The sequence below is a fragment of the Aquila chrysaetos genome, chromosome 6 (genome assembly GCF_900496995.4).
Source record: "Aquila chrysaetos chrysaetos chromosome 6, bAquChr1.4, whole genome shotgun sequence".
NCBI classification, from domain to species: domain Eukaryota; kingdom Metazoa; phylum Chordata; class Aves; order Accipitriformes; family Accipitridae; genus Aquila; species Aquila chrysaetos.
In genome coordinates this window covers 3,233,250-3,257,497 of record NC_044009.1, presented here as the reverse complement: position 1 = coordinate 3,257,497, position 24,248 = coordinate 3,233,250, and the positions used below count along the sequence as shown (strand labels likewise).

General features: G+C 40.3%; 1 protein-coding gene across 3 annotated transcripts in view; it reads right to left on the bottom strand.

The window, feature by feature from the left end:
- Positions 1-24,248, bottom strand: part of DVL1 (dishevelled segment polarity protein 1) — a 105,655-nt gene that overhangs the window by 12,168 nt on the left and 69,239 nt on the right. For 2 of the 3 annotated variants that reach the window (XM_030017349.2, XM_030017352.2), the window contains exons 5-11: positions 16,074-16,212; positions 9,174-9,267; positions 8,071-8,140; positions 7,136-7,275; positions 6,736-6,812; positions 6,185-6,252; positions 4,388-4,537 (exon numbers count right to left, since the gene is read on the bottom strand). In XM_030017349.2, the coding sequence (XP_029873209.1) occupies positions 4,388-4,537; positions 6,185-6,252; positions 6,736-6,812; positions 7,136-7,275; positions 8,071-8,140; positions 9,174-9,267; positions 16,074-16,212 (738 nt within the window). The remainder of the gene's footprint in view (positions 1-4,387; positions 4,538-6,184; positions 6,253-6,735; positions 6,813-7,135; positions 7,276-8,070; positions 8,141-9,173; positions 9,268-16,073; positions 16,213-24,248) is intronic. The other variant, XM_030017350.2, reaches the window with a different exon arrangement.

The window sequence follows — 24,248 nt, the reverse complement described above, 5'->3', positions numbered from 1 at the left end:
ATGACCATGTCTCAGTCAATGTCCATTTGTTTTTTTAAGATTTGGACATCAGCATAATTGGGGAGAATTGAAATTAGAAAAGCAAGCTTCCATCATCAGGATAAAAGCTGGTGGTTTCCTTAAAAAAAAAAAAAAACAGACAAAACCCCAGAATTTTCCAGGATCCCAATGATGGCGGCCTTACAAGTTAACATCTCATTTAACCCAGCATTACTTTGCCATGCACCTTTCTTGCAGAACACTTAAAAAAAACACTACTCCCAAATGCCTCCGCAGCCATCACTGCTCCATTCATATTTCACACACTCTTATGGGCAGACCTGGCTCACCAGAGGCTTCAAACTTTCCCGATGAATTTTTATAATAAAACCAGAACAACAGGGCTGAGATTCACCCTGCTGAACTGAGGTGCCTACCGTAGTCTAGTTACTTTAGAAACTCCTTCTCTACCGTATATAGAGGCAAAGTGGCATCTAATATTGAAAGCCCAGTGGGGTGAATCTGGGTCCAAGAGTCTACCAGCCTTCTTGTGTTCTGTGCAGAACTCAATCATCCTGTTTATATATAAGAAAACTATATTCTTTGGATACAGCACCCAGTCCTCCTTCCTGCTCCCATCTTCTCAGCCCTAGAAAATTCATGTTGAGCATGTGTGTCCTGTGTTTGTAGTTCAGACCCTTCTCCAGCAGGAATTCAGAAACCCTCCTCCCCTCCCTTCTCCCAGCTCCCCATATCACCCACCTTTCAAAAGCACAAGGGAACCAATTTTGGTTTTTTCCAGCAACCCAAAATTTTGATAAAAGGTACAACAAGCATGAAACAATGAAAACTGAAAATGCTTCTTTCAATACATGCACTGCTAATATGCATGAAAATATCCCAGACCATCTATGCATGCGACTTCAATACTTACAAAGTTTGAATAAACACTGAAATTTTGCTTTTGCTTTAAGTTAGTTTGGTTAGTGGCAAAAAGCAGCATGTTTGTTTGGGGGGGAAAAAAACAACAAACCAATATTCAAGTAAAGTTTGTGGGGAGCAATAAATTGTATTTTCTTGGAGACCTGCGATCTGCGTATAAACAACAACACCGGCCAAATGATGATCAATATTTTCTAAGTCTGCTAGCTGCTGTACAAATAAGAAAAATTCTAAGATGCATCTAAAATGCACTCACTTTGGTCTGAACTCAGTCAACTGTGGGCCTGACTACCTGACCACCTTTACGGGTATGTGCAAATCTGAGGAAGAGCACCGACAGTAAGTCCTTTCTGGGGAACCAGATCTACCACAAAGCTCTTTCTCAGGGCTTTGGTTATCAGTTTTGAGTGGCATTTTCTTCCCATTAGCAGATCCTGGTAATAAAAGAGGTGTATACTCCAGGAAAGCAAAGTCCTACCGCGTGTAATATCACCACTTCCTTGTATCCTTATTTGAGTAAGGAAGTACACATTTGCCCAAACAAAAAGGCCTGCAGTACCTCAGGCTGAATACTATTAAGCAGAAATAGTTTGAAGTCTCAATTCAAAATCCTCTGAAGTCCATGCAAGAGAAAAAGAGAACTTTCCAACAATGTCAGGAGACTGCATTTTGAAACAGCAAGACCTTCGAGAAACATTGAAACACTTGACATTAATCTCATGGAATGGGTCAGCACTACTTTGCAGAAAGGGGTCCTGTAGTGGCAGAAGAGGGGCTGGAAAAATCTACCTTCAGCAGAGTAAACGAGGAGCAGAGTTTGCACTGACTGAGGCAGCAAGTCCAACACTCAGAAACCACTGTGAGAGAATATTCTCCTGCATCAGCCAGAACACCGCTGGAGAACAAGATACTTTTTAAAGCAATAATTACTATGAAGCACCTCAGTCTGCCTTGGTTTGCATAGTCCTGTTTTTGAAGAAATGCACCTGAGAAAATAAAGAGCTAACACAGAATAATTCCTACTGTGTGGTGGTGATTTGTATGGCCCCAAAATCTCAGCTACTTTAATCACTAGCACGGATATGATGGTGGCTGTGCAAATGCTTCAGATATCAGAACTTCACTTTTGATCCAGAGGCTAGAGAGCAAAGGAATGCTAGTCAGAAGGAAAGCAGTTATTCAGTCCATTTACATTATCCTGGCCTTGCTATACAGAGTAAAACAGCAGACAGTCACAATACTTAAAACAAGGAACCATGAAACAGTCTTGTCTAAGATGACTCCATTAATTCACTGCTTCCACTTTCACAGGAGATACTGTAGAACAGATACTATATTCGCTTCAAATACTAGTGACTCTAGCCTCAGAGGAACTGAAACAGAGAATCTTGCACTGGAACATGAAAAGTTAGAAAGCCCCATTTTGCATGAAGCTCTTCTTTCTTTGATATGTCAATGCGCAGTCTCTCCTCGCCTCTCTCCTCCTCCGTTCCTCCCCGACTTTGTCTTTCCTGCCAAAGAGGTTCACACAACAGGTACTCTTCGTACCTCGGGCCCTGAGGTGCTGCCTGCCGTGTTCGGGGAGGGGGGATAACAGGACTCAACTGAAGGAAGGAGTGTTAAGCAGAAGGTCACAAAAAAGGTCAGGGGTACTCCGTGTTTTCTTGCATTCGGGAAACACTGTAAGTCACTGGCATAGAAATGAGAAGCTGTCTCCAGAAACGTGGTTCTGCTCCCAAATAACCTTTATTTTAAAAGTATGATTGAGAGGGCATCTGTGTTCCACACTTCCCAATCACATCACTATATATCAAGGCACACGATACATGAATAGTTCAAGAGGAATGCAGAGTAACAGACTCTTGTTGTTTGACAGCAATCGGCAGATACATTTGATTCCAGCAATCTTAGTACCTGTAAGGCTGAAAACACATCTCAAGATAAAGCAGTCATCAGGTAAGCGGTTCACTTGCTTTCTACTGCAGATGTATTTCCCCTTCAGTGGTGCTGCCTACTATCTAAAAAGGCACTGAGCTATTACACCTACAAAAAGGATAACTGCCCTTTCAATTCAATGTGAGGTGTAATTCCAGGAACTATGTGCTTAAAAAATCTGAGAGAGGGTAGAAGAAAAAGAGGCAGACACCTACGTGGTCTGATAGGACTTAACTGGTCCCTGCAAATGCAACTTTCATGCTTCAGCCATGCATTTCTCCAGGGAAGATTCTGTCACTAGTCACCAACACAGCATTGGTCTTTAAAATCCTCAAAGTGTTGTTTTTCTTGTTTGTTTTGTTGTTTTTTCTAAATGATATCCTCCCTTTCTCTCTGGAAAAATCTTACAAAATGAAAAAAAAGTTATTCAGTCCTAAATTTGGACTCCAGATCTAGCAGACACTTAAGCATCCCTTGTTAACATGTAATATTTATCTGGCTTTCAATAAATGCATAGTGAGGTAGCATTGTTCCACAAATGAGATAATCTCCTCAGAACTTTAAAGCTACTTCAAGATTTCTATGTGTGTATAAACAAATATAATAAATCTCCTTGCTACAGATGAACAAATCTGATAGAAAGATTGCATCTCTAGAGAAATTCTTCCATATTAATATTACAGGAAACAAACACATACTAATGAGGTGTAAAGTACCTCAAAACTTTCACGTCAAGTAAACAGAAGTGCTCTTTTAAATATGAACACTTTCCTGAACCAGGACTTCAGTGGACAGTGTTCTCAGAAACACATGCTCCTCATTTATTTGGCTTGCCTTACTGCCATGTATTTCAAACTAGCTTTTATCCCACGCTTACATCAGAAAGCAAAGGAAGAGTAAAAGAAAGGAAGAGTTTATATTCTTTAAACAAAACTTTCCAAGATAAGGAATCATGACAACTTGTTGGTTACATGGATATGACTAATTTAGAGACTGCCACAGACAGACAAATCAGGAAAGAAGGCTGAACTCTAACCATAATTTCACGTGGGACATTACATCTTTTTTTTTTCCTTGTTCAATAAATTCTAAAAGTATAAAAAAGTATAAAAGAAGGATATGTGAGTATCAGTGGAAGATTTCCTAAACAATACACTAACATTATTATCCAGTGACATCTACCTGAAGTAAATTATTTAAATTTATTAAAAAACAGTCAAGTGCAAGGAGGAAGCTCTCGCATTCATCTGAGGGGATAAAGTTGGGGGCCTGCCTTGTAAATTTAAAAGGGATTAGAAGCCACCTTTTCCTGAATGTGAAACCTGGCAAAACACCACTGCATTAACTTCTGACCTTTGGAAAAAGGTTTTATGCTCCCCATAAGAATTACAAATTTAAGAAAGCATTCAAGAGTTCTGTGGCGGCTGTCGTTTTCATCGTGCTTGTGGCTGGGGTCGGTTTTGCGCACAGCTCTGCACTGCTGGCCCCGAGCAGAAGACGCCTGCCCTGTGCTGGCCGCAGTGTGACTTACTTTCCGAATCGGGAATTGAGCTTGTTAGTGAGGAGCTGGTAGATGTGGTGATGCTCATGGAGGGGCTCATACCGTAACGGGGGTACGCTCCCGTCATGGCTGTGGTATGAGAGATCCACGCTGCAGGGTCAATTGGCCTCACTGGTTCAGCTGCAAAACAACCAGAAAGGGAGAAAAAGACAAATGGAATCACATTTGCAGTAAACACTAAGACCTAGAGAAAGAAGGCATTTTTTAGGGGTGCACAAGTTCTTGCCATTCTGGCAGCACAACTGAGATAGCCACAGCACAAGGGAACAAAAAGCACCTTGCCAGCAGTAGCTGGTTTCCTCTAGCAATTGCCGCACCAGTCTAATAGGATAAAATCATGACACTCCTGTTCCTGTAACTGCAGTAGGAGTGAAATATTTCCCCTTGTGGGAAAGAAGCTACCAGTCCAGTAATAATATTTCACTATCATTCTATACAGTGAGACAGAGATTCTCATTTTGCTATGACGTGAAGTACTACCAAATGCTTTGTCCCAGCCGACAGGAAGATCTCTCCCTACTTCTAAGGGTCCTGGATCCAAAATAACCACTCAGACAGAAGGTGAATCTTCTGCTGAAGGTGAATCAGAACAGTAACTCTAGAGCTCTGTATTTGCAGAGATGAGGCATCATGGAATTCCCCTCTCAGTGTTTTCAGCAGCCATAATGAAACTTTTCAGGACTGGAATAGTCTTGCAAAATAAATAGACAAGACACATAAAGATCATTTGAAGAGACTGGTGTCAGAGAAGAGTGAAAATTACATACACTCAGACCTTAAGAAGAGCCACATAGCACGTAATTTTTAAAGCTGAGAATAAAACTCTATTTTCCCCATAATCTGGATTACTTCTTTCTTCTGAATTATAGTGGCTGTTGTTCCATTGCCTTAAAACCAGAAATTATGTAAAAGAGCTCTGCCTGTGTTAGGTATTTCCATAAAATATCCCACACATTATTGCAACCAGTTTAGCCTACAATAGATACACTGCTGTTTGCCTTGGATAATAATGCATGCACCTTCGCTGAACAAAGGACTAACTGATACACAAGCTCTCCCTGTAGCAAATCTGATGTGATTTGGGGGATTTTTCTTTTCATTATGCTGGTGTTCCTAAGGATTTCACTGAGTGAGCTCCCGAAGTCTGCACGAGTCTGTTGCATTAATTTCAATGGACAATGCTATCCTCATCTTCTTAGAAGGACTGGTAACAAGCTGGTTTCAGTATCAGAAGCATAGTGCTCACCAGTAGGAGGCAGCTGTGTTTGTCACATGAGCACTGATCTTTTATCACTACTGACAGGTTTATTAAATCAGAAGTTTTAAAACTAGGTCATTTTCAAGAGGTTTTATGAATATGAAACAATGTTGTTTGCCTCAAATTTTAAAAATATTCAGTTTCAATTCTTCCAAAGAAGTGTACATGTGACAAAATGAGTCTTTTTAACACTTAAGTATACTTATCCTCCAAACTTTCTACCAATTGAAAGGTCAAGATCACGAGGATATACCCACCAAAAGGTTAAGAGCTTGATCCAAAGCCATGTAAATCAAAAGAAAAACTCCCATGAATTCACTGGGCACTGGAGTCTCAGAAGGAGTATCTTAAACCCCTGCCTCCCAAAACAAAACATAAACAATACAACCAAACTTAAAAGTATCAAACTTGTAGGGAACGGAAATCTGTTAGGTGCCAAAATAGGTGAAAATATTCTAGACCTTGAGGGCTCCACAGGAACCCACCAAAGACCACAAATATGTACTCACCCCTGGGGATGGTGAAATAACTCCTGGGAGTAGGGTCCCAGCATTTGGCTACTGTTAGGCTGATAGGTCTAGGGAGAAAGAAAACAAGTAAGGGTGACTCTTAACCCTCCCTACAGACGTAACTGCTACAATGAACTCTCTGAAACAAACTTATTCCTGTCCGACAGTTGTCAAGTACATCCGAGAATGCTTTTGAGATGCTTGTCAAAGTATTTTCAGTACGAACCAGTATCAGGATGTTTCTGGTTTTGCATAGATCATGAGCACTATTGGTGAAATCTGTCAAATGATCAGCTCTTGAGATGTTAAAACACTCATCGTATAAAAAAATAGTGCTACTGAAACCAGGCAACTCCTAGTTTGTGTTGGCTTTGGCTGGTACATTGGAACCAGTCTCACCTATTCATCATTTACACTGAGCAGTTCAGAGTTGAGATCAGCAGTCATACTGGTTGCTTATTGAGATCAAAATGTTGATTTCTCTGAGGTTTGCCCAATACCAATAACTACATATGGAGGATAAGTAGCAAGAGATTTTGTAATATGCTTACCCTGGTTTGGAGACTATTTCCCGTAAAACCCGTACTGCGTCATCATTGCTCATGTTCTCAAAATTGACATCATTCACCTGAAACATTGCAAAAAGCAGAGGTCAGGCTTTGCAACAGCGAAGTTAAAGACATTTTAATTATTTGTTTCCAAATTTATTTGCCTTATAACTGTTTCCATTCCTTTGAGCGGCTGCAGAAATATTGTTTCTCAGAGCACATCAACTAACCAGCAGAGTTCTCAAAGAATTATAGATTTAAGTGAAAATAATCTTTGTGACACATTTCTCTGAGTGTGAATGAATTCTGTTAACTGATTACTAAGTCCATGGATCTGGTGGGATGACTGAGCTGAGCCACCAATGTACAAGCCAGCAGCATGTATTTTTGGACACGGACCAACCTGCAGAAGCATGTCTCCTGGTTCAATTCGGCCATCTGCTGCCACAGCCCCTCCTTTCATAATAGAGCCAATGTATATGCCACCATCACCCCGGTCATTGCTCTGTCCTACAATGCTGATTCCCAGGAAGTTATACTTTTCTATACAGATAGAAAGTGGAGGGTGGGGGGGGAAAAAAGCAAACAAAGTGATTGGAATAATAGTGAAGAGCTAACACCAGGCTACTTCAGTCTCGAATAATCAGTTCTCTGAACACATCAGCTGGGCCATGTTTGACTTGCAATTATCTCCGGTTACCCTATTGGCGTATGTCTGCCTGGCACGTTCAGGGAAAGGCAGCAGGGAAACACTGCTAAAGACATTCTTTTTTCATACAGGACACTGAAAAGTTACATTGAAAAAATCAGCAAGAGAAACGACATTGAAAAGACTTGTCTACACCTAGAAATTAGGCACCCGATCAGCATTAGGCAATGTTTTTTCCACACATCAGAGTGGCAGGAAGAATCTGGTGCTACTGAAAGCTGCTGAATTGGCAGTCCTGCACATTTCTATCTGGCTAAACAACGAAACGCATGAACAGCAGAAATGCAAACTTCCAGTGCCCTTCTGCTCTTGCTCCTAACAATGTCTGACCCCTTACCATTTCTAGAAATAAGAGCAGAACTCCATATCCTGGAGTTCCAGCTCCTGCCCTGGGCTTCTCAGGAAGAATACTGATCTGCTTGTGCAAACGGCTCAGAACTATCCAGTACTGGACTAGGAATCCAGGCACAGTCAACAGAGTAGCAACTCTCAGCTGCCGTTCCCTTTAGTTCAACTGGCATCCTTTCAAATCAAGGAACTTTCTAATGGCTCCAAAGGCTACTACACCATAAAAAAATACATCTGTATCACTTGAAAGTCATCATAAAAAACATTGCTTAGCCTCTTACCCATGTTGAGTGTGACAGTGATGATATTTAGGGACATGGTAGAATCAGTGATGCTGCTGAACGAAGACGACTGCAAAATACAACAGAAAATTCTCAAGGTTTTAAATGGCTCAGAATAAGACAATAAAAATAACTACTGAGGATTAATTCATTGGGAACTGATTAACAGGTTTCCATTTGGAAGGCATCCAGAAACCATTGTGGCCTCCTCAAAATTATTCTTCATTTAGAATCTGTAAGGAAAAAAAATCTGAACACAATCTGCACTTTCTCCAAAGATTTGTTTACAAAACACACAGACCCAGTTCCTATATTAAGGTTTCTCAACTGACCTTCACATTGAATCCTTTCTGCTTCCTGACTATACGACTGACAGGCAGACATTTAAATACTAAAGTGCCCGGTGTAGCGTGTACTGTGAATTATTACATCCACGGCTCCTCCCTAAAGAGAGGGGCGAACAACACAGGATTCTTCGGGAAGTGAGAAGACAGGCACTCCCTCCCTCCAAAATGAAATACAAATGTGCTTATTGAATATCTTCTAAAACTTTACTCCAGTTCTTGTGATAAAATGTATGCATACTCATTCTTTAATCTGTGAAGACTGATATTTATAAGAGAACACAACGTTTACTTCAAGAAATACGTCATTTGGACCATCCTCATTCTGCCACCATAGGACTAGCACAGAAAGGGCAAGAGAAAAGATTTGCGATTTCCTATAAACGTAGATTTCTCCTTTCAGCAGAATGCAAGTCTCAGCAATTTATACATCAGATGTCTAACACCACAGACACCCCTTGCCCACATCAGCCAGTAGCATAATGGAGGTTCTCCTGCAGAGGCCGGTCTTGAAAGAGACAACAAGAAATGCGATCACTTCACAGTAAAAGGAGAAGGGGAGAGGAGAAAAAGAGTCTTGACTCTAGAGCTGCAGAACTTTAAATGTTAGAGATTTAGTCCATGGTAGATTGGAGCCAAAGGGAGCCTTTCCAATGAATTCAACAGGGCACAGACCTGTACTGGATCCCTTCCTAGTTCACCTGCTACACTCAAAAAATCACAGTTCACCTCCTTGGAAAATTATGATGCCAACCTTACCCTGTCAATCTGTCGCATCCTTTGTTTCCTCCTCCTGCGTTTATGCTTCCGTATGAGCCGGGATGAAGTACTTTGCTCAGTGGAGCTACTCAACCTGAGGGAAATTGAGAGCAAATGTCAACTCTGTAAAGCTGAGCCATTTGCATTTCTCTGCACCCTGCCAAAAAAAGGCTGGTTCCTACAAATGCAGGAGAGAGTAAATCATACAGACACCATCAGCTAGCTTACAACATATCGCTCAGCTTGTTGCTGGATTGCTGCTCAATCCCAGTGTGTGCTGTACCTTAGCCTCTGCCTAGGAGCACAGAGAAGATACCAGCTAAACTACAGCATGGATTAGAGAGTATAATTTACTGGCTTGCTTTCTTTTGGGAGCAAGACTGAGTGCAACCCACATCTCAAAAAGCATATATCACCCTGATTTAACCACCCAAAGGTCAGAAGTAGCCATCTTCCACTACTTTAAAGGTGGTCCTGACTCCAGGCCCATCAAAGAAAAATGCACACTCCAAGAACAATCGTACATTAAACAATGATATTAATCTCTGCTCTGAGAGAACAACAGACAACCCGGAGAATCTCTTAATTTTTTTTTAATTAATCTCATTTTTGTGAGTCTTGTTATGGTCCTGTTATTTTCTTCTCCTGCTATCTACCCTGTTACCAGGAACTTAATGCTGGGGCTTGAATTCAATGAAATAAAGTAGCAATTGATAATAGCTCCTACCAAATAGTGGCAGAGGAATAGTGAATGTGATTTACCTTTACATATTCTGTTAGTTTTATTTTGTTGTGGTTTTTTTTCAGGCTCTTCACACTTGTAGAACCTAAATGTGCCACTCTCTACATATAAATCCTTAAGATCCCCCTAAGAGTTCGGAACGTTAATCATTCTCATTTTACAGATAGTGGACTGAGACACAGAATGGATTTGCCCACATTAATTTCAGAAGCCTGGGACAAAGCCCAGATTTCAGAGATACCAGTGTAACACCACAGAGACATCTCTCCTCTATTTATTATGTTAAGAATGGCAAAAAAAGACAAAGTAATGCTCCATCATTAACCAAGATTAAAAAAAATCCAACCCTATACAAAACAAGTAATTGAACTGGCACTGTCACAAAGAAAACAGTGCCAGTCTTTTTCCCCAGTCTCCATGTCCCCATCTTCAAAGTTCTAGCCACATGCAGGAATGCTAGAATACCTCAAGCAAAACCTGATAGAGTAACTTCAAAAAGGAGCTTGCTGTCATGAGATTACAACCCACCACACTGGGAAACCCATCTTGCATAAAGTAGGTGTGTTTTAGTCAAGCATACTGAGCTGAATATTACAGATGATGGAACTGCTCAGAGGGTGTGAATCTCTTGACATTCTCTTTGAGTTCATGAAACTATTTCAGGCACGTTAACCTCACACACTCCTTTTTTCCCTCCCAGCAAGGCAAATTAATTTAAAGAGCCAAGAGGTGGTATTTTCAAAAGAGATCAAAATTTTGATAATTCTCAATTTGTGGCAACAGCTCACATCACCTGGTTTTCTGAGGCTTTACCTTTACAACATGAAAAATAAAGAGGTGTCTCAGATGCAGGGCTCCCAAAATTGGACTTGTTCAACATTCGCCACTCTTCTTGAAAGTACTAGCAAAGATTGACACAAAAACCTCCTCTTACATTTTACTACCAATATTCTCCCTCTTCCTATTTCCTCTCTGGTTTCATTCTTCTCTTCTCTCTCAGAACATCTCATTGATAGGATTCAGCTAAAACTTTCCACCACACAACAGTTTAGGGAGAATTTGAAGAAAGGCAAGGCATGTTGCTCACATCACAGTGAACCTGCCTGCTCTTTGAGAAGGGCAGCAAAAAGAAAAGAGGCAAAAGACCGGGGGAACTTTTCTGCATATACACAAGTCAAACAACAAGATACCTTCAAAGGCTATGAGAGAGATGTGAGTGCCCTTCTTCCACTGATTAGAATACGAATTCAACACTCCAAGCTGCAAACAAACCCTCTGCTCACAGGCTCTATTCCCTGCTGCAGACAGAACACAACCGTGTTCTGTCAAGCCCTGCTCTTTTGCATGATGAGGCAAGACTTTCCGCTAGTTTTGGATACAGCTGAGCTAGCCCATACCAGAAAGGACAAAACCTTAAAATTTTATCTGTCCTTTTGACTACTATAATCACACTTCCAAGTCATTCACAGCATCCAGGCAATTGATTTTTATTGTTTAGACACATATTTCACCTACTGCTGTTATCATATTTTTTCGCTTTATCCCAGTGTGCAACACTTCAGGAGTATGCAGTACTTCCTGTCACCAACCTTTTTTAGAATGGCATCCTCTAATGGTTACTGTGGATAAAGAGAGTTCATTAAATTCATACACATCATTTCACTTATTCAGTTTCCCATTACTACGTTCCTGAAAGGAGTAATGCCTCTGGCTAACATCGCCTACTGTAAAAAGCAGTTTTAAGTTAGCAATGTTCATATAGCAGAGAAAGAAAATGGAGAGCAAAAACTATACTGAAAGCCACACCTGCCTGCAGCAGGAGACCACGATGGGAATTCACCCAGTAGCAAAGCTCTCCCTCCACTTTCCAGACAATGGGCGTTTTATCTGCATAGCAAGTTATGGAAATGAGGGGTAGGAACAGTAGTTTCAGCAGACAGTTCACTGAATTTCTTTGTCTCAAGCAGTCTTGGCAGTAATCTGGTGCTACTTCATCACACTTTACATCCTAAGAAGTAAGCAACTTAAAAATACCTTCCAATGTATGTTAGTATACTTCCTCTGTCAATATTTTTTCCTGATCACAGACAGCACATAAGGTCTGCTGACTGCCAAGATTGCCTGGCTATGACAATTTCTTCCTCCAGCTCTAGTGCACGTCAATATGGTGTTGCTCAGAAAAACAAAGGATGGTTGTTTCCAGCTTTTAGTCTGATTTTCTAAAATTGGACTGGACAAAAATACCTTTTGCCAGCAATGAATATAGCTAGAAAACAGAAATTGCTCTCTGACTCTGAGTCCTTAGAAGGGATATTTTAATCTACCATCAAGTACAGGACATAAAAATACTTTCATTACTACCTTTAGAGAGATATATCAGGGATGAGTTCAAAAAGATGGACTGGAAAAAAAGAAGAAAAGTCTAAGTAGACCACAGAAAGGCAGACAGAGCACAGCTGAGGTGATGAAGGTGTGAACAATTAGCTTATGTTCATATCAGCACCTTGTTTCTTCTTCGCTTTTGCCCTCCCTATTTACTTTGGCAACTTGGGGGTGAGACTACTTTGGAAAATTTATTCAATTTCAATATATGACCAAAAGTTTACATTCCTCTGTAAGCAGCGAACATTCTGGATTTTTCTTTTAAATCAAACCAGCAAAAACAGAGTATTGGCAAATATCTGAACTTCTGTTCAGATGATAATATGTGAGAAGTGAAGTTCTTTCTGCAGTATCCTTTTCATTCTACTCAGCATTAGACTGGAAGAATGGAAATCGGTTCCTTAGAAAAGCCACAGGTCAGGTTTAGTTCAAGAGGACGGACAGTATTTCAGAGAAGTAACTACTTGAGCTAAAACAGCCTCTCGCATTAGTTGCACAAAACTGACGATCAGAAGGCGCTGCAGAAACATTTTTGTGTGCTTATACATTGGCTTCTATACAGATAAACATTAGAAAATGTTACTTATTACACTGGAAAAACCATACACTGAGAGCTCACTTAACTCAAGTTTTTTCATCCCTTCTTGGGGGAAGCTGGACAATGACTTAAGTTGCCTTAATAAGCCTATGTGTAAGTAGAAGGCAAGACGGCTTGTTTCAGCAAGAATCCCCCACTGTGTGAAAGCGTATTTGTAAACATCAGGTTTCACAGTCTCTGCAATTTCTTAAAAAGGAGTCAAGCCTATATCTATTTTCATGTAGCTATGGTACACTTCATCATGTCTTCTTGTAATTTCTTTCAAATCCATAGCCTTAATGCATCCTTGCTGAATCATTCATAAACACTGCATATCTCATATTCTAGGAGTATCTGGATGCTAAATAGCAGCTCAGACCTATTCTAATGAGGAGTAATATTTTGATCTCTGAAGTATCCCCACAAATGAGTAAAAGTTATTATTACAATTTGATGAGCAAAACAAGATGGTATATTTGAGCTTTTGGGAACAATAAAGTGCAAACATGAAAAACAAATCTGGAATCATAACTACCGATTTCCTGCACTAGCTACTGGCCAAAACCCTGACTGCACTTCTAACAGAAAGGCTAATAAATCCCACAGAAGAGATTTTTTAAAAAGAATAATAATAATTTGTCCAATCTACATTCCCCAAAGGAAGGAAAAAAAGGTACCGATTTGTTAAAGAAAACTTATCCATACAGTTTTAAAAGAACGAAAGTTAATTTCTTAAATTAGAAATAAATGTAATGAATTTTTTTTTGCAGGAATTATTTTAGTTACATTGAACTCAGAATACTAATTGCAAGTTGCTGACAATAATCCTACAGCTAGAGATGTCATATCTGCTAGACCTTTATTTGCTTAACAGAAGACAGAAATAAGGCTCTTACTGTAAAGTTCACCACGAGCTCCCTACATCAATCTGTACTCAAAATACGACCTACCTGCAAATAACATTAATGTTCAATTACATCATACTTTGAAAACAAAGGAAATAAATTATTGCACTCACACTACTTGAAACAAATTAAAAAAAAAAGTGAACAAATTAATTCACTGAAACAAAAAATTATTCTTTCTCTCTAACTAAATGCAATAGAACTTCCTTGGACTGAAAATCAACCAACTCTGCTGCCCTGCTCCTAGTTAAAAATAAAATAAACCGATGTCAAACACACAGTTAGAAAAGCATCCTCAACCTTACAACCTCTTCACTTCCAAGACAGTAACGTCCTTCACACCTGATTTCTCTCAGTGACCTCCTCCACGTACAATCTCCGTTACAATGCAGGTTCTGACACCAGAGTTCACCAGCTGTTATTAAACAAACTTACCCCCTTCAACCTCTTTTTCCCCAGGCCGCTGTCTCCAGCAGATCTGGAGCATGCTGGATTTTCTATTTGGCTGTACTTGCCTCTAAAGAAAACTTCTCCCTGCCAGCACAATCTCTCATCTGCTTGAGAACATCATCACCGTAACACAACAGCATACCTTGGAGCATTCCATTTAGTTGTTCTTCCTGACTAGCTGGCCTGGCAGCTATTCTCCGTGCCAAACGCTTCTGCCCTAGCCTAGAAAGGAAAAGGCCTGTGCAGCAGCTTCGAAGAGTCTCTTTCTTCTCAGGTCAGACGCAGGAAGCTTTACTTTAATATAGAAAGATTTAGCTGGGTCTAGTATAATGTGCTTCAGTGGCCACCCTGACTGTGCTAATCCTGCCCTACTGCATATCTTGCTGCCATGGAAATGATTAATTTATTTACAAGAAACAAAATCAGCTGCAGGGTTGTTGTTGTTTTTGTGGGCTTGATTTTTTAGGGAGGGAAGGAGGGTTGGAAGCCCTAAAGGCTTTAGGAAGGCTTAGAGTACATTCAGGTTAACTACTGATCTTGCCAACCCTTTAAGCACATGAATATCCAGGTGAAGTACAAAGCATCCAGAAGGCTAATTTTCTGTATCTTCAGGTGTTGGCAACTTCACTGCAACTGCAAAATAAGTTCTTGAAACTAATTCAGGACCAAATCTTCAATGTTCATTTAGTTACCCTTTCAACCCTTTGGAAACACCCAGCCTTTAAACAGAATTTGAAGGAACCGCTGCTCTTCAACAGGTTTAAGCTATGATTAACTGCAAGACCTAATAGATCCACTGAGTTCAATAAGCTAATAATCTGTTTGTAAACATAGCACATGTTTAAGGATCTCCAGGACTAGCTGTTCTTTGCTGTTTCCATTCTACCTAAAATTTAAGAATATCACACTGCACCTTATTTATTTCAGCCACAGGTCTCTATAAACCACCAGAGATCTGTAATCTTCTTGTTCTCTGACATTTAATAGAAATCTGTAATGGATTTTCATGGCTTATTTGGATGAGCAACAGCTCTAGAGACAGTGTTCAAAGAATGGTGTCACTGCAGCCGGGAAAGGGAAGAATATTGGTTTTGATTGATTTTACATCTTTAAAAATAGGTATTTTGAATCCAAGAAATGTATTGGCTTATAAAACTTTTACAGAACAACAAAAATATCTTTAGAGATTAACAAGGATGTCTTGAAATGGAGAGCTTTTTTGCAAAGGAATAATTCACATTCTCTCTGTCTGCACAAAAAGAAAAAAATAATTAAGAAGTCATAAATATATGGCATTACAGCCTGCCCTTGCAATAGCATTAACTTTGATGAATCCCTGTACTGCTCATAGGCCTCAGACTATGCAATTACACAGGCATTCCTTTACAATTCAGCTTTAGTGAAGTGCATACTTATTAGGAATCTGTGCTGAAGGTATTTTGTTACAATATTCACAACATTACTTTATAAATAGGTAGACAGTTGCGCATTGCTTTGATCTTAAAATGTGATTCTTCTTGCTATTAAAAGGAAAGAACAGGAACAAAATTTTTCTCTTAATTGGAATAGTGGCTATAGGCAGCTTGGACAGCGAGCCCAATAACTTAAGCTTGTTTCTCAGAGCAGTGATTATAGAGAACATGATGTTACTGATGAATTATCAGTGCTCAAATCATATGTAGCAGGGAAAAAAAAAGAAAAGAAAAGAAAATGAAAAAAAAAAATTAATAAATCTTCTCATCTCACCAGTCAGCATGTTTCAGGAAGGCCAGAAATACAGTCAAGTGGCTGGGAAACAGATACAAACAGCATTTAACAGCTCAGTCACTATGCCAATGCCCTACCTGCTTGTGTTGTCATCGTCATCAGAGTCAATGAAGCTGCTGGATTCCAGCTCACTACTCATCATGGTGGAAGAGCTGTCATAACCAGGAAGATGCTCACGGTGTCTGTCCAGTTTTGGATGGCCATTGATCCGAGGGACTGTAAACAAAATAAATGGAGTATTACTAGTCAAAGAAGAAGAGCAAGGAAGTGGCACTGCGAATAGCATGACATTCACACTGACAGCTGCAGACAACTCTGCAGGGGGATCCTTATGCTGAAACCAAGCTCTTTGCAGAACCTGATTTCATTCAACAGCTGGAAAGCCTACTGCCCCTGGCCAGCCCGCCTGCCTGCCTGCCTACCTACCTTTTTCCTAACTTTTCCATTTTCTATGGCTCAGTTCATGGACAAGCCATAAATGGATCAAGGCAGAGGTAGCAGGCATGAACAAGTACTATAATGGTATCAGAACATCAATTAGAATAGCCATGAGAAGTTGATGTCAATAGGAAGGTACACATGAAGATCTTGGAAAAGCAGCAGATAACACAATTTGAGTTTAGTATGGATAGGTAGATTAACAGAAAACATTAAACAGCATTCCTTAATGAATTCTATTAATATCTCACCCATAAAACCACCTTTTCCTCAACCTGTGCTACGCATTCCTGTCCCCATACCTACACCACCTTGTCTGTGCAGTACAGCTATATCAAAGTCACATTGTCTTGACCATTCCACATGCATAAGATGCTTCAGAACAATTTCTTACTAATCCCTAGCTGTGTGAATGTTGTCAGACACAAACATTCGTGTAGACAATCCCCTCAGTAAGAATGCCATTTACTTGAAAGCAGTAGTGATTCATCTTTTTCTAGAGATATTTTATGGATTTTCCTCTGCAAAGCAAACTCCTCTGCCTGCTTCCTTTCAGGGACTTCTCATTAGAAGACCCATAATCTGTTAAGTGCTCTATTTTTCCAAGAATGTTCCTTTCCCTGAAACAAGAAGGGCTCAGCTTGATAAGGCACCTGGTCAAGAAATAAACATAAGAGGCTTCAAAGACAGACTGGTATTTTAAAACGCACTCTCCAAACTCACAACTCCCTCCCAGGTCCAAGGGATCTGCTCTTCAATTACAGAATAGAAAACCTTCATAAAGGAGGAGAGTCTGCAGTAGGAATTATACATGATGGTGTGCAACTGTACACATTGAAAGTTAGTTGACAGTTCTTGCTAACTATTAAAGTAACATGGTTTGAAAAACCAAGAGCCACCCTAAATACCCGGCTGTGAAAGCCACTGTGGCTAGCCTTCACTCCTCTGTTTCAAATTGCTCAGCAGTGAAATAAAAAAACTGATTAGTTTTCTTCCTGCCTGAGGAATGTGGGCCTAATTATTTATGTCCATAAAGGGTTTTAAGAGATTCAGTAAAAGGTAACAGAGTTATATAAGATCTCATCTCATTTTTTTATACATGTACCTAAACCATTCAAAAAGATTGAAGCATAAGGCTGTAACAAATTCTCCTGCTATGTCACTTCCATATCGCGTTTGATCACCCAGCTTCTAGGCATATCTGTAGGTATACAAAATGACTGTGAAAACACTTAAGCTGGCTACCCAAGAAAAGCAAATTTTCTTTCAAGTCACAGAGCAAAACCAAAGCTCCTTCCCTCCTGCAATAGCACTGAGCTTTGGTTTGAAGTGAAGCTGAACAGTACCAACCCTTCATCACCCTTCTCAGAACTGATACTTGTTTTTCATCCTGCCACATGCTGAAGGGCAGTTGAGATGACACCATTTATTCAAGCCTCTTCTGAAACTAGCACATACTAGTAATAATGAGTCAGGGACTGACTGCTGTCCTCTAGGAGCTGCCTTAAAGTCAAAGGCTGTGTGGTATTAAAAAAACGAAGCTTACCAGGTTTCAATTTCAGGCTCTGTCTCCAGAGCTCCTTACTCCTAGCATTTCCATTTCTCACTCCCTCACGTGTAAAATGGAGACAGAACAGCATTTGCCAGAGCTTTTTAGACTGCACATTCTACAGTATAGAAATCCTCTCCTCCCATAATTTGGTCGTCACAACTACCATAATGTGCTCCCAGTATTGGGTGGTAACACTAGATCTCACTGAAAAACTATTAAACAGTTTGTCAACAGCAACTCGAGACTGCAGACCGACAACTCTTCATAGACACAGTGGGAAGAAAACATTTAAAGGCCTGAACTTTCAGTTCTGTCTGAATAAATGAGCGTTCATCAGTTTCCTCAAAATCTACAGTCTAATATAAACTGGAAACTGTCTATTAATGTGTTTCTTTCAGTACTACAGATGATTAGGTGAAAATAAGTACCTTCAGGAATCCCACATCCACACTCAAATAGTCTCCTAGCTCTGCCTTTAAACTAAACTCTAAGGAGCAGCCAATTACGCTTGCATATGCCAGATGTATACAGCTAAAAAGAAACACAGAGGCTGGCCAAATTTTACTCCTTCTAAGCTGGCACTAACAGCTTAGAGGGAGCATCTCAACCAGACACAAACCGATACAGCTGTCTATGGCATCGTTACTGAGGAGGTGAAGACTATATTGCATCGTTTCTTCTCATCCAGAACAGGCAACTTTGACCTTCGAGAGTCAAGGTCAAGTAATCCATTCTAGAGAATCCCTGAATGTTCAATCCAGGCTTTAAAAAAAACCCAATTTTTCTTTCAAAGTTGCTTTCATCCATAACAAAAATGGGGGGGGGGGGGGGGGGGGGGGGGAAGAAGGGAAAAGACATCCACATTCTAAAGCTGAAAAAACAGCACTTTTCAGCAAATTAATAGGGTTTAGACAGTCAGAATTCTGTCTTTTAAGACTAAGGAGAGCGTCACAGACTTGAACAATTAAAATTCCTCCTTGTGCTACAAATTCATTTTTTAAGTCTTTATATAGTGCAGCCTAGAGTTCAAAATATTCCACTAGATCTGGAAACCTGGATGCTAATCACAGCATTGAACAAATTCAACTCAATCTCTTCAGCCTCAGCTTAAGTATAAAATCAAGTCCAGCCACCTTGTCCATTTATTTTTTGCTTCTACACAGTGAAACATCAGAAACTGTGGAGCAAATTAAAGCCTCTTAATCCAACAGATTGCGTAACCCAAATATGCATTCACTGGAAACAGTACTGCAACAGCCAACAACTGACACTGGCACCACTATCTAGCAGCCAGATAACTTTCAAGGAAGCAAAGCATTCCATGCTCTGATCACATGAACCCCTTCTCTCTCTTCTAAACATACTTCAGCTTTAAACCTGATTTCAGGAGCAATTGTTAGCTTGCAAGAATATCATCACCAAAAATCAGTGTGTTGGACTATCAGAACGCATGCAACACCATCACCCTTACAAGCTCTGCACAGTTTTCCTGAAGAGGGAATAACAATCAAGAAAAGGTGGTGACATACGTATAATGGCTTATGGCAAAGCATTCATGATTCTGAGCTATGATGGACAGAGATTCTCACCAAATGCAAATCCAACACGGTCCCAAGGAACTTTGAGTTGGTTGCTGATTACTCGATAGTCTCGCTTCCACTGATGTTTCCTTTCTGACTTCAATAGGAAGTGACAGCAAATCTCAGATATTTACTAGCTAGCACACAATTTATAACAAATCTATTATCTTTGCCCCTTCTGAGTTTTACGTTTCTATTTTTCATAGAGGAGCAGTATAAAAGCTAGAACGGATAGAAGTCAAAACATCAGCCCTGGAGAAAACTGACTTCCATTTCTCCACTTGAAAAATCCCTTCTTATTTACTACTGTGTTTCTTTTTCCTGCCTTCCTCTGCTATTCATGACTTGCAACTTATAGAAGTAATCACATCAATGTTGGGCGATAATGTTGATTTAATTTAGAGAAGCTGATGTTAAACAGAGCCCTGATATTAAAAACAAGCCCCTTTCAGAAGCAGCTTTCCCAGCTCTGATTGGGTGGGTAGTAGATTACAGAAAACAATGACCTGGATTTTATCCACATTTAACTCGTATAAAGCGGAAGCAAATTTGAGCAGCATGCTTCTCTCATCAGAGATACTTTATTTACATTTGGCTTTGATTATTATTAAGTATACAGCCCAGAAAGAAAGTTGACAGCATGATTTTGTAATCTTTCTCTGCAAAACTAGTCTGTTTATGCAGCTGGGGAGGGAGGGAGGGCGCCTCTGGTCATCAATAGGTGGGTTGTCTCAAGTGCCCACTACAAATCACCAGTCCCGTCTCTCCCACCGCAGGTCATGATTATTAGACAACGCAGATTCTTCGTTTCATGCCAAGTGGGTGGTCTAAAAGCTTTCACTCCTGTGGACCTTTTCTGCTCTAAAACGCCATCCTGCATTCAATTCTCTGCTGAGAATTCTGGATGTCATCAGTTAGGGAACATTAAAGGTAGAAATCTACAGACTGCAATTTCCAAGCTCTCAACCGGACCTTGCACAGCTGGCAGTGAGGATTGCTATGAAACCAGGACATGTTTCAAACAGTCACATCTCATCCTTTGTGGGTTATTTATTGAGAAAATTTTTGTCCTTAAAAACTCTATGAGCAGATAGCTATTTTATTGAATTTGCAATTCAGAGTCATTTGCCTAATACTTTTAATAGATAAAACTCTGTGTGTAATTCAGCTGATTTGTTTTTCATGTCTCTAACCACTGGACACCATGGTCAGCAGTTGCGTGTTTTTTCTCTACTAGTAAGGAATTTCTCAACTCCAGATCTGAATTTGCTTCCTGCTAGCATCCTAAAAGACCACTCATGCCATCTCTAAGCGAGCTTCCTTCAAAATTTATATTTATGCCACTAAAGTAATTCAGCTGTCACCCAGTTCTAATTGCTTAGCATTGGGCTCAAATACAAGCTTTCTGACCCTATTGTATTGTTCTTATCATCATTTCTTATAAGAAATGCTCTTCCTCTCCTGCTTGGCCTAAGATACACAAAGCATTACAGCACAGCAGGCACATACCACAAAGTGTGATTATTTTGCAGTCTATGTAATTATTGACAGGAGCTGAAACCTTTTGGCTTCCCAGAACATTCTGCAGTTTAAATTGTTTCCTGTTGTTTCAGAGACTATAAACTTGAAGCTAGGACTTGTGTTCCTGTCAGATGGAATGGGACTGCTAATCCCATGTCTAATACTGAGTCTCAAACCGCTTCCTCATTCATTATCAGGTGAATAATTTATCCCACACATAAACTTGATCAGTTCACAACCATTATGAAGAATTAATGGCCCACATCTCTCTATGTTCTTTAGTTCTCAGGGGCAATTTTCACACCGAGGACAATTTTAAGATCAGATAGAATTTTTAACCAGCTGAAGGCTGCCTCAAATGTGCTGTGCAAAACCACGCCATTGGAGTGTTTTCTTTAGCACTCCACCTTTCAGTGAAACAGCAGTACCTCTGTAGTACCTCTGTTACACTGCTAGATCACCTGCATTTGGCAGTGAAAACACTGAACTTTCATTCATTTGCTTTTCAACTAAAGTAACAGAGAAACTTTGAGACTAGTGATGCTTAGTGCTTACTAGGGATTTTTCAGCATAGAGAGAACAATCAGGAATACAGAGGAAACCAAAGCGTGGAAATGGCATCCATAGGTATTTTCCCCTCAAGCCTGCACATTTTCTGTGTTAGTTAACAGGACAAAAACTGCAGTTTGATACAGTGCCATGGCCTGTATATGAGGTATGTCTGAACGACTGGCTGGCAGTCCCTGAAGGGATGCACTGTTAACTCTGACAACTCACATGGCTGGAACACTGCTGTAAAGTTCACTTGAGAATCTACAGTACCAACATAGTCCTGAGGGCCTCAGGCAATGGATATGCAAGGTCCCATTTCTGTGCAAAGGTAACAGAGCTTGTGCCCAAGAAATCAAGGACAGAGTCAGTGCTGCAGCCTACAAATCCCAAGGAACGCTCAAGAGCAACAGGTCCAACATGGCAGGATCCACTTTCAGGAGATTGGGGAGCATCCATCTGAGGATTTCATCAATGCTGCAATACATTAGTATGGACATAAACTCCCCCAGCCCAATAATAACCACCCAAACTTTCACATACCCTTTAGATCTGGTGTGCATTATCTCATTTTTATACAGGGTACCTCAGTTTCCCTGCACAAAATAATGGCACTGACTGCTCAGAAACTTCAGTTGAAATGAATGTTAATACCTACAGCGATACATGCGGGGCTGTGCTTCTGGGTAACATCTGACTGGTTCCAATGGCCTCATCAGGTGGTGACACCACTTGTGACAATATCTCCTACTGGGAGTGGGTCTCAGAGGGGAACGCTGCTGTGAGTGGAGCTCCTGTTGCCTCTCCTGCTGTGGCTGGCTCCTACCAAAACACTTCAAAAACGTGGGAGTGACCATTTCCCTGTCCACACTGTGCCCACTTAAGGAAATCCCCAGCGTGCACTGTGACTATCACTCTGTCCAAGTCCAACAAACATATCCAGTACATGGAGCTTCCCACAAGTAGTTATTTTTCACGCACAGTGTGAGAGAAAAAAAAGAGCCAGTTCAGGGCTCCTGCTGGGACACCAGAAAATTCCATTCCTGAAGACTCAAAGATTATGAAATATATATATATATTTTTGCATGCTCTTCCTCCATGACATAATCCCAAGGAAGCCTGTGCCCAAGAGGCAGCGCATCTGGTAGGCAGTGTATCTTGAAGGACTGGGGAAATAGAACAAAAATCATTTGCGTTGACTTTGCCATTTGCCACTCTGCCATTTCCACAACACACTTTGTAATCATATCTGCTGGATACGAGTCCCTCTTTTTCATGGATCAGTTCTGAAAATCCGGATCCTTTTGTAGCCACGTTTTTAATGGGATCCTGTAATATGACATAGGTCTCTTTATCCCAATAAATCACACATAAATAGACCTCCGGAATTTGCATAATTACTTTTGAGAATATAGTCAGGCTACTAGAGATTATACTGATTTGGGGCTTCTTTTAAATTATCTCTTATTTTAATGTATTACAGAAATGTGTCTCAGATCTCAATCCATGGTTTTCCAGTCCCTCATAAAATTTCTCTTTTTTGGAGATAGAGGTGAAGGAGTTTTTCACCCAAGAATAAAATCCCCAAACATATATGTGTGTTTCTCATCATTAAATTCCATATATTTCTGCTAGTGTCTTTACAAAAAGCAAAATGTTTCTCAGCCTTAACCTGATGCAAATGCCAGTGATGGAGCAACTCCACTTGTTCTAGAGAAAGTCTAAGGCAGACGGATTGTTCTGTCAGGACACAGACCACTTAAAGCAGCAACACTGTAAAAGTTTACAAGGCCTAAATACGGGCATCTTCATTAGAAATGGTAACGCAGACAAGTTTCACAACATCAGCTGAAGTTCGGCACATGGCAAACCACAACCACACTATAGAAACAAATGTTGGATCTCATGTGCGTGCATGCTCATGTCTAGTGGAGGTTCACTGAGACTTGCATTTTAAGGTCTTCACTTAGAATCAGGGACAGACCACGCCTTGGTATCAAGCAGAGGCTTCTGTCCATCCTGGTGAAATCTATGCTTGACTGACAACTGATAGAACTTTATTTCACATACCTCAAATACTCTCTCAAACTACATGCCCTGGCATTTCTAGTGTGCACTTCAATACCACAGCACAGAAGCAGTGTTTGCTGAATTATTAACTTCTTACAGAAGGACAAAAACTTCAGAAACTGAGAACATTTGCAGCTTCTGTGCAATTTAATAAGGACTGCAACAGCTCAGCTGCTCTCAAGGTTCAGGCATTCAAACATTTCAGAAACAGTTTTGTGTTCTTTGACTGGGTCTTCAGGGCAAACACAAAACAAATACAATATGGCATTAATTTGTTAAAGATAGGACATTTAAAAAGATGATCCTTCCAAGCGATACTACAATTGTGTCAGAAACCTCTTTCAACTCTCCATTTTCCTGAGAGTTTTTCATTAGCCTTTCTTGCCAGTTGTTCCTCACAAGCCTAAGGAATCGGGACAAATGCAAGATGGTGATACTTTGTGTAAATTAGTGTTTGCTTTTAGTACCATTAACGGCAGCGAGGTTTAATATCACAGCGGTCTCAGCATTCTTGTGCGGAGTTACCACAAGATGCTGCGTTA